This window comes from Mobula birostris, chromosome X, assembly GCF_030028105.1.
Source record: "Mobula birostris isolate sMobBir1 chromosome X, sMobBir1.hap1, whole genome shotgun sequence".
Classification (NCBI taxonomy): Eukaryota; Metazoa; Chordata; class Chondrichthyes; order Myliobatiformes; family Myliobatidae; genus Mobula; species Mobula birostris.
This window is the reverse complement of record NC_092402.1, coordinates 72289710-72300830: the sequence shown is the minus strand read 5'-3', so window position 1 is coordinate 72300830 and position 11121 is coordinate 72289710. Positions and strand designations below refer to the sequence as shown.

Sequence of the window (11121 nt, the reverse complement as noted above, 5' to 3'; positions counted from 1 at the left end):
GAAATTCATCCTCAGCTCCAGTGCACCAGAACCACCTTTGGACACCTGAGGAAAAAGAGATCAAGCCCTCAGACCTGGCACACAGCATGATGTAGCGGGCACAGCGACCCCTGCCCTCCTGAACTACAGCTGAAAGTGTGGGAGAGATCCCACCAACACCATCTCTTCAAAACCTCTAAATACACTGACAGGATAAATGAACCAATGTCCAGGGTCTCCCAGACCAATATCCTAATCATACTGAATCTGGGATTCTATTATCATAGTCACAGAGTCATAGAAACTCATTGACAAATACAGCTAGTCCCATTTGCCAGTGTTTGGTCCATATCCCTCTAAGATCGTCTTTTTCTATCAGGGATATTTACGTAAAGGGGTTCCTATATTGGTGGCTGGGTTTCAATATCCGTAGGTTGCTATATCAGGGGTCTTTTATTAAAGAGATTCCTAAATTAGGGGTTCGTATATTAGGGGGTTCTTTTATTACATTTTCTCTCAAAGAACTGACCTGTTGCCTGACGTGCACCCTCTGCTCAATCTATACATACACGTAATCAAAACCAAACTCAGTCCATTTAACTTTAATGTGCTTCTCTCTGTAATTCTAGGATTAGTTGTAATCGTTAAATATAAATATTTTAACATACTGTGTTAATGGGGGGTGGGGGTCTGTCGGGCACGTAACCACGTGAATAGAGGAGGCGCTAGGACCCTGGGCACTGCCCACCCGCCAACCTGAGTCCCGGCCGGACTTTGTATATAAGCCGCTGCCTCACACCGAGCGTCAATCTGTCCTGCAGTTACACACCGGGCGCAAAGATGAATGTGAACTTCGAATCCACCCAGACCTCGTCTTACAGAAGGAGATTTGGAACTCCCGGCACAGCTCCTGGGAGCAGATACAGTTTCACCAAGAGGTACTAGTAATGTCACCCACCCCTACAGCCTGTCTGTAACCCACAGCTCAGACAGCGGAGCGTCCTCCTGATGTGAGCAGAGGCAGGGAACGGACCTGGTGGGGTTTGGTCCGGTCCAGCCCGTCTGGTGTGCTCTGGTTCGAGACTGGAGGAGCTCTCCTACAGAGTAAAGTCCTGATGTTTTTTTCAGTACCTAAACTTTATCACTGCTCTGGCAGACCTGTCCCGGTATCCTGCGGGCGGTGCAGCTATTGAATCTTCGACTGTTTATTCCATCTTTGTTTCCATTAATTTAGTGTTGGATGTTCTAACCGGCAGACTCAACTCAGCCAGTGGAAATGAGAGAAAGAGAGGGGCGATGGGGTCCTACTGTGCGGAGAAAATGCAAGGAGAGGGTGGGTGGTCTCGAGAGAGAGAGCGGTGTCAGGGGAGGGGAAGACTAAGTGGTCAGAATTGTGTAGAGAGTGAGGTGTGAAAGGAGGAAAGAAGTGTGAGATGGGGCAGAGGGGTCTGGTTACTGAGGCTCAGCATCAGGAAGAGAGCGTGCTTGATGCAGCCGCTGGGAGATCCTGTTACTGTGGCGAGGGTGAGGTCGGGGCTGGAAAGGAGAGGAGTCTTGGTACAGAGATATGAAGTGAGTGAGACTGTGGGCGGGGAGGAGGGAAAGGTGGTGGGTCTTCCGGGTGAAGGGGAGTCTCGCTGTGAGGGTGGGAAATGCTCATTTTATTTCACGTTGAGTTGATCCGCTGATCTGCCTGTTGACCCTTTGCCGGAGGGATCCCGTCTGTTCCCTGTCAGGAGGCTAATTTTAAGGAAATGGCACCTCCTAGTGGTGCGGGAATTGTAGAGCAGTGAAACCGTTCAACAGGGTGTCAGCTCACACTGTAAACACTAGTGTGAGATACAGCCAAATGTTTACTGATCAGTGAACTTTGGTGGTGGGGACGAGGACAAAATAAAGATGGGAATAAGGTAGAAGAAAGGGATGACAGTAATTAAAGGGCTCACAGACAGGATGAAAGAGGGGGTGGTGATAGGGATTGAGAAGAGTGTGACGGGGTGACAAAGATTGAATAAACGAGGAAACAAATGAGAAGGGGAGGAGAGAGGAAATCCAGAGGGGAGATCACGAGAGAGGGATGGTGGGGAGGCAAGGCAGTCCCCTGGGGCTGGGCTCAACACAGAGGACTGACTATTCTCTGTCTCAAAATATACCGAGCAATGAGTGTACTGGCAAGGGTGGGGAGGGGGGCTAGAAGTAAACAGGTGAGAGCACAACTGGTGGCAAGCTGTCCTCTTGGATGCAAAAGATCCTAATGCAGAAGTTCGAAGATCGCAGAGGAGCTCTTCCTTCTGGGGAAACTCCTACGTTTAGAATGAAGGATGCAGTAACAGAGCAACTAGCGCCAGATGATCGAGTCGGGATGCAGGGAGGACATTCCCCTGCCTGAGGGATGTTGGACCTGGGGTCGGCTTGAGAGCAGGAAGCAGACCAATCAGAACAGAGGTGAGGAGGGAGTTCTTGACTCAGTAGGTGGGGAATTTCTGGAGTTCTGTGCTTGGAAGGATGTGGACTGTCGGTCACTGAGTAGTTTTCTGGGCATTCTGGGAACAGTTCAGGGTAGACAATTAGCTGTGACCTTACTGAATAGTGGAGCAGGTTCAAAGGCTGAATGGACTCTTCACTGGCTCCAATTTCTGGTGTTCTAGTGTTGTTCTGGCCCATCACTCTCACCACAACTTCAGATCATCAACACATTGTCACGTTGCTACCTACAGGAACTTGCTGAGCGCACACTGACTTGCAAGTTTCCATTGACAGTACTTTGGTACTTCCTCAGATGCTGTGAGGTGACCGACAATGTAAATGCTGATTTCTGTCTTCATGCTCTCCCGGCCATAGAGTTTCATGTTTGGCAAAGAATAAGTGGGCAAACCTTTTGACATTGCCCCGGTGTGGCCGGTAAAATATGGTTGCCCACAGGGCAGAGAGACATTGGATTGACCAGACAGTCCCAGTCACACTAGTTCACAAGACTTTTGATTGAATAATAAATTAGAAAATATGGACTAAATTGCATTGTCAATTATCCACTGAGCAAATCAAAAGGAGGGAGGCAGGGGTGGGGCTGTCACTAAGTTAATCAGACAGATGGTGCTTCAATTTAGCCTTGCTCAACCTTCAACTTGGGTTTAACAGTACAATTTTAATAACTGATTCTTTAAGTCAGTGGGATTCTTGACCTGTGCTAGGCTAATTAATATCAATGAATTTTATTACAGTCATACTGCATAGAAAAGGGCTGTTTGGCCCATCATGTCCCTGCTGACCCTCAAGTACCTATCCGCATTAACCCCATTTACAAGCACTTGGTCGGTATCCTTCTATACCTCGGTGATCTGAGTGTTTGTCCAGATGCTGCTTAAATGGTAAGACACTTCCTCTCTTCACCACCTACTTCGGCACTGTGTTCCAGGTTTTCACCTTCCCTCGGTGAAAAAATTCTACTTCAGATCCCTTCTAAAACCCATGGCCTCTGGTCTTGGACACTACAGCTATGGGCGAAAGCTTCTCTTCATCTACCCTACCTACACCTCTTGTAATCTGTAGAAAGATTTGCCAAGAACAATCATGGTAACGGATAGACCGTGAATGCCTGCCTGTGTCATGCAACACAAATGAATGAATGAAGGCAAATGCCCAGTATCCCTTCTTTGCCACTCTACCTCTCTGTGCTACTACATTAAGGGATCTGTGAGCTAATACACCAATGCCCTCTCTGTTCCTCAATACTCCCTCGTGACCTACAGTTCAGTGTATATGTTCTGCCCTTATTGGACCTCACATTTAACAGCATGAAATTGCATCTGCCATTGCTATTCATTTTGAATAAAGGTACCTGTTTACTGTCGTAGAGTCATCTGGCCCTTCACTCGCAGCCAGTGAAGATGTAAACATCTCCATTCGGACTCCTTGGCCCACCATATATGTGCCAATCATGTTGCCAAATTAAACAAATCCTATCTGCCTGCAAGTAGTCCCTATCCCTCCATTCCCTGCCTGGTCATCTGTCTGTCTAATGCCATTTAGATATGGCTATAATGCTCCAGGCACCTGCCAGGCTCTTGTATGTGTTTAAAAAGACAAAAATCTCACCTTGGAAATCGTATTTAAACTTTCCCCCTCTCACCGGAAACCCACACCCTCTAGTATTTCCCGCTCTGGGAAAGAGTCTCTATCTGCAACATAACTTCCTGACTTTTATACTTAATGCCCTGATAATGAAGCCAAACATGTTGGTCACCTTCTTTACACCCTGTGTATTAGTGCTCCAATGTATCCTGCCATTTATTGTGTACCTTCCTCTTGAACTTGCCCTCTAAAAATGTTCCTCCTCACACTTGTCTGGATTAAACTCTGTCTGCCATTTCTCTGTCCACATTTCTGATTTACTATCTATCCTGCTGCTTCTATCGACAAACTTTTTGCTGTCTTACATTTTCATCCAGATCATTTAAATGTATTACAAAAAGTAGAGGTCCCAGCACTGATTTGTGCAGAACACAACTGGTCACAGACCTTCAGTTAGAAAAGACATTACCCTCTGCCTTCTATGGCCAAGCCAGTTTTGTATCCAGCTGACCAACGCACCGTGGGTCCCTGTAACTTAATCTTTTGGACGGGTCTACCATGAGGGTCCTTGACAAAAGCTTTACTGAAGTCCACTCCTTGACCCTCTTCAATCATTTTTGTCACTTCAATAAACTCTATTATATTTGTGAGTCAGAGCCTCCCTACATTCATCCATGCTGACTCTCCTAATGTCCATACTTTTCTAACTGCAAATAAATCCTGTCCTTAAGAATCTTTTCCAATAATTCCTGCCACTGATGTATGGCTTACCAGTCTATTATTTTTAGGTTTGTTTGTCACTGTTGCCCTTCTTGGACAACTAGGGCTATTCACCAATCTTCTGGGGCTAAAGAAGACACAAAGATCTGAGAAATTTTTCAAGACACTGAGCATCTCTCCTCCTTAATATTGACATGATCTACAACATCACCATACCTCTCTCTAATCTCACCATCATCTGTATCCTTCTACCTGGTGAATACCAATATGAAGTACTCCTATAGGACCTTGTCCACTTTCTCTGGCTCCAGGCATAAATTCCTACCTTCGTCCTTGCTCATAATGTATGTATAATATTCTTAATCATGCCCCTTTTCAGCCCTCCTAATTTCTTAAGTTCTTCATGTTATACTCTTCAAAGACCTTGATTGATTTTAGCTTCCCAAGACTCTTGTATATTTCCTTTCCCTTTTTGACTAAATTTACAACACTCTTGTCATCTAAGGTTCCCTTCGAATTAATAACCATCACTCTATGTTCATCAGCCTTACCAGTCAGATTTTTTGTCTGAAAATGTCTGGTGACAGAACAACTCTCAGAGCGGCCAGAAGAAACCTCATCTTGGGCATCAAGAGGGCAAAGAACGCCTACGCACTAAACATTCAGGAACACCAGCCTAATAACGATGCCCAGTGTATATGTCTGAGCATCAAGGGTATTACTGACTGCGCAAGGGAAAACAGTGTCGACTGTACCAGTGACGCCTCCTCCCCGACGCTCTAAAAACTTATATGCACAATTCGAGGTAGGCAACATGATGTGAGCCACAAAAGCTATCCCCCTTCCAGGTGAGAAGCCACTGAGTGTAACAGCAGCAGATATGAGAAGGTCTCTACAGAGAGTCAACCCCAGGCCAGACAACTTCTCAGGCCGAGTACTCGGAGTGTGCACGCCAGCACGCCAGCCTGAATGTATCTGGTGATTAGAGGAAAGTATAGTGGGGATGTCAGAGGTTAGTTCTTTACAGAGAGGTGGGTGCTGGGAAGGCCCTGCCTGACATGGTGGTAGAGGTAGATACATTAGGGACATTTAAGAAACTCTTGGACAGGAACAGGGATGATAGAAAAATGGAGGACTATGTGGGAGGGAAGGGTTAGATTGATCTTAGAGCAGGTTAAAAGGTCGGCACAACATCATGGGCAGAAGGGTCTGGACTGTGCTTTAAATGTTCTATGTTCTCGTCCCCTGCTGGTCAGTCAGTAGCCATGGTTGAGCAAACTTCCTGCTCATATGGCTACTGGGGCCACTGGGAGTTTCCCTGACCTCCACACACTGCAGAAGGAGCACACCAAGGGCCCATGTTCTCCTTCTCTGGTTGACACTTGAATTATCCTAGCACTCTAAATTCAGGGAGTGGCGAAAACCCCCGGGAAGGAAATTCCACTTGAAGCACGGCGTTCTTCAATCCAAAATCCTACCTTGACTTTGGCTTCAATGAACAAGAGAAGTAAAGAAAGATAAAATTGCCTAGTTGTTGCTGCTCCCGGTTGCCTACACTCTGACACCACAGCACTCTGAGAGAATCAATTAGTCTTGTGATCTTGAATACAAGAGATTCTGCAGATGCTGGAAATCCAGATCAAAACACACAAATGCTGAAGCAACTATGGAGGGGAATAAACAGTTGACGTTTTGGGCCAAGATCCTTCTTCAGGACTGGAAAGGAAGGGGGCAGAAGCCAGAATAAGGAGGTGGAGGAGGGGAAGGTGATAAGTGAGACCATTTGAGGGGGAAGGTGGGTGGGAGAGTGGATGAAATAAGAGGCTGGGAGGGGATGGGTTAAAGAGGTGAAGGGCTGAGGAAGAAGGAATCTAATAGGAGAGAGGAGCATGTGAGAAAGGGAAGGAGGAGGAGAACCATAATGAAGTGATGGGCAGGTGAGGAGAAGAGAAGGGGTAAGAGAGAAATCAGAACTAACCCTCAAAAGAGAAGGAAGGGGGGAAGAAATTACCAAAAGTTAAAGAAATTGAAGTTTATGTCATCAGGCTGGAGGACACCCATATGGACATGAGGCATTGGTCCTCAACCTTGAGCCTTGGCCTTATCGTAGCAGTAGAGGAGGCCATGGACAGACATATCAGACCTGGAGTGGGAAGTCAAATTGAAATGGGTGGCCACCAGGAGATCATGCCTTTTGCAATGTACTGGGCAAATGTACTTGACAAGGCAGTCTCCCTATCTGCATCAGGTCTTATGCATGTGATCTTAGCAGCTCTAAAACTGAGAGCCCTTGATCATCAAAGGTCTGTGTATTCCTACTTGATAATGATAAACAAGTTCCGGATACCTGCCTGAGTCAATAACCCTGCTGTCACTTGCCTGTTTATCATTGAGACACTGTGATTCCTTCAATAGATTTGTAGCCAAAATGCATTTCTTGATGTCAAACATTTTGGCTAGTAGTGACTCAGTTACAACTGATGGTGGACATTTTTTGTTACTGGTCCTGTGCTGGTTGACAGCTACTGCTGCTGGGTGAGTATATATTCAACTGCTCCTCAGAAGATGTACACCACTGAGGGAATTTGCCACTGTACAGCACACATTGTGTTGCGGGGTGGAGATAGGTCTCTACCAAAGGAGGTGTCAGGCGCTCCTTCCCTCCGCTAGCCTGCAGGTCACCCTGGGGCAAGGTGTAGCACCTGCTTAGCCCCCATGATCAGGGCCATGTGAAACCATGGGAGCAGATAGTGGATGGTTGTACCAGAAGAAAGCAATGAAAAACCACTTCTGTAGAAAATTTTCTCATGGTCAATAGAGCATGATCTCCTATGTCATACGACACAGCACATGATGATGACAACAGCACACATGTCTACATTTTACTGACGAGAAAACATAACACTAGCAGTAGATGTGAGTATATACACTACTGCGGGCATTCAGGGTAGTACAATAATCAGGTACATTATTAGGTGAATTTAGTTCATTACAGTGTAGCCACTTTCTATCATTTTGTGCATTGACACTCCATTGGGGGGCTATTTACTGCAGGGGAGCCAGTACACAGGCAAGGGATGTGTGAACCGCCTGGGGGTGGAGAGCATGGTACCATTGGCAGGAGAATAGAAATGACAAGAGATGAAAGATGGTGGTGTTCAGAGGGAGCTGGGTGTTTTTGTACATAGATCATTGAAAGTCAGAACGTAGCTTCAGGAACTAATTAGGAAGACAGACAGTATGTTGGCCTTGAATACAAGAGGATTTGACGGCAAGAGGAGAGACATTTTGCTGTGAAATGAGACCATGTTTGGAATGTTGTGGACACAAGGGACTACTAATGCTGGAATCTGGAGTAGCAAACAATCTGCAGTCAGTTGTTTTTGTTCCTCTGGGATACTGTGTCTTGCGAGACCATGGATCTGTGCCTGGTAAGTCTTCACTCTCCAGGGCGCAGGCCTGGGCAAGGTTATATGGAAGACCGGCAGTTGCCCATGCTGCAAGTCTCCCCTCTCCATGACACCGATGTTGTCCAAGGGAAGGGCATTAGGACCCATACAGCTCGGCACTGGTGTCGTCGCAGAGCAATGTGTGGTTAAGTGCCTTGCTCAAGGACACAACACGTTGCCTCGGCTGGGGCTCGAACTCACAACTGTCAGGTTGCTAGTCCAATGCCTTAGCCACTTGGCCACGTGCCCCCGGAATACTGTGTACTGGTCTGTTTTACTAATGTTCCGTTCGGATCCCACAACCTGCCTATGGGTCGAAAGGGCGCTTTCACGCGTCTTGGGCTAGTGAGGCCTGGCGGCACCCATCCATCTCCAGGCCAGACCACAGTCGATGTCTTCCAACTCGGTGTCTCGCCCTGGTCTCAAACACGTGGCCGATGTAGTTCTTCTGGGAACCAATCTGCCCTGGCCAGCGACTTTGTCGTTGAGGTCCTCTGCCCATTGGTGCCATATTAACACCACCCCCTCGCGTTGTTTAGCCTGCTAGCTGAAGCAGTGTACTGGGGTGTGCCACTTGGAGGCTCACATGAGAGGTTAGGAGATGGATGAGGACCAGTGATGCCCGTCCACCCTACGAGGTGGAGTGCAGCTGCCAGACATCAAAGCCCCCTACACCCCATACTAATACAGGGAAGAATATATTTCTGATAGAGGAGTATAGCAAACATTTGGCAGTTTTATTCCATGAATCGATGGTCTCTCTTACAAGGAGGGATGGAGCAGAGGGAGCCTGTAGTCACTTGAGATTAGATTATGAAGACACGTAGTCCTCCTTTATTGTCATTTAGTAATGCATGCATTGAGAAATGATACAATATTTCCTCTGGTGTGATATCACAAAACACAGGACAGACCAAGGCTGAAAAAAAACTAACAAAACCGCATAATTATAACATATAGTTACAACAGTGCAACAATACCATAACTTGATGAAGAAGTCCACGAGCACAGTAAAGTTCAAAGTCTCTCAAATGTCCCACATCTCACGCAGACAGGAGAAGGAAGAAAAACTCTCCCTGCCATGCCGACCACAATCAAACTCTGAGTCATCCGAAAACTTCAAGCTCTGATCAGCTGTCCGACACCGAGTACTGAGCGCCATCTCTGTCCAAACGATTTGACCTCCTTCTCGGTCGCCAAAAGCAGGCAAAGCCGGGGATTTTGAGGCCTTCCCTCCGAAAGAGTCCCAACCACGCAGTAACGACAGCAGCGAACGAGCGTTTCAGAAAATTTTCCAGATGTTCCTCTGTGCTTTCACGTCCATCTCCATCAAATCAGAATTGTCCACGGCCCCTATATAACAGATACGATATCATTTTTCACCAGAGGGCTGCGCACGCGTGGCGCGCTGCTCTGTCTCCTCCCGCCATTTAGAAAATTGAAGGATGGCCCCATTGAAATGCACAATCCCTGTAGCTGGAATTTGACAGGAGATCTCTTGAATGGCATGTCTAGAACCAAGAAGTCACGGTGTCAAAATAAAGGACTTACTATTCACCCAGAGATTAAAAGGAGAGGTAAGATAAATTCGGGTTGTTTTCTCTGGAGTGGTGGAAGCTGGCAGATGACAGATGGGGTAGATAGTCAGTAATTTTTTCCAGGGTAGAAATGTCAAAATCTAGAAAGCACCCTTTAAGGTGAGAAGGGGAGAGTTTAAAGGAGATGTGTGGGGCAAAGTTTATTTGACACAAATTGGTGGGGGTCTGGAACATGCTCCAAGGTAGTGGAAATAGATATGATGGTGGCAAACGAGGCTTTTAGAGAGACTCATGTACATGCAGGGCATGATGGGATATGGATCATGTGCAGGCAAGAGGGATTAGTTCAATTGGCAATTATTCTTGGCATAAGCATTGTGAGCCAAAGGCCCTGTTCCTGTGGCGTGGAGTTCTACGTTCTATATACGGTGCAGTGATCCATAGATTTTTGGATATTGATAAATTAAGGGATATGATCGGTTATTTGTTGGCAGAGTGGAGATGACAGCTTAGCTGGCCAAACCTGCTCCTGTTTGTCATGGGTGAGTCCATTGGTGCTCAAAGTTTGAGGAGCGGGACTGAGATTGAACCGGCACATCTGTGCATTGTGATGAGTTAATCATGAAGCAAACACCCCTGTCTTTCCCTGACACTGCAGTCTGGCCCATGCGGTAGAGGATGAAGCCCTGAGTTCTGGGATTAAAAGATGTCTCTGTGAAGTTGTCCCCAGTGTTTTAAAGATAGCCTTTGTTTGCCACATGTACGTCGAAACATACGGTGAAATGTGTTGCTTTGCGTTAACAGTCTGAGATGCGCTAGGCACAGCCCGCAAGTGTCACCGTGCTTCTGACGCCAACGTAGTATGCTTCCAACTTACTAACCGTAACTCGTACAGGAGTACCCGGAGGAAGCCCATGTGGTCACGGGGAGGAAGTACAAACTTCTTCCAGACGGTTGCAGGAGTTGAACCCCGATCTCACAGCTGCTGCTGTAAAGCTTTATGCTAACCACTATGCTACTCGGGTGTCTCTCCTCTCTCTGGTACTGCAGCCTGCTCCGAGGTCTTCAATTTCATTTTCCAGCGGGTGTACACCCCATAGGGGCAGCAACCATACCATCCAACTGGGGCATTTACTGAAGTAAAATGGGTATAATCCAATGGGTCAGTAATTTCATTATAATGACTATATATCACGGGGGGTTAATCATGGTAGTGAAGTGTGTATCACCACCACTTAAGGGCATTTTGTACAAGGTGCGTGCACATTCCACGGGGTGGGGGGGGAATGTTGTAATCACTGTATTACACAGCAAGGCATATACCACACTGTAATGAATTAGCCCGCCATTGGGAATGTTTGCTC

The 11121-nt window shown here is 46.7% G+C and overlaps 1 protein-coding gene across 1 annotated transcript in view; it reads left to right on the top strand.

Moving 5' to 3' along the window:
* Nucleotides 1–811: 811 nt before the first annotated feature.
* gfap (glial fibrillary acidic protein) overlaps nucleotides 812–11121 on the top strand; it is a 31020-nt gene continuing 20710 nt past the window's right edge. The window contains exon 1 of the mRNA XM_072248847.1: nucleotides 812–917. Coding sequence (XP_072104948.1) covers nucleotides 820–917 — 98 coding nt within the window. The 5' untranslated portion in view covers nucleotides 812–819. The remainder of the gene's footprint in view (nucleotides 918–11121) is intronic.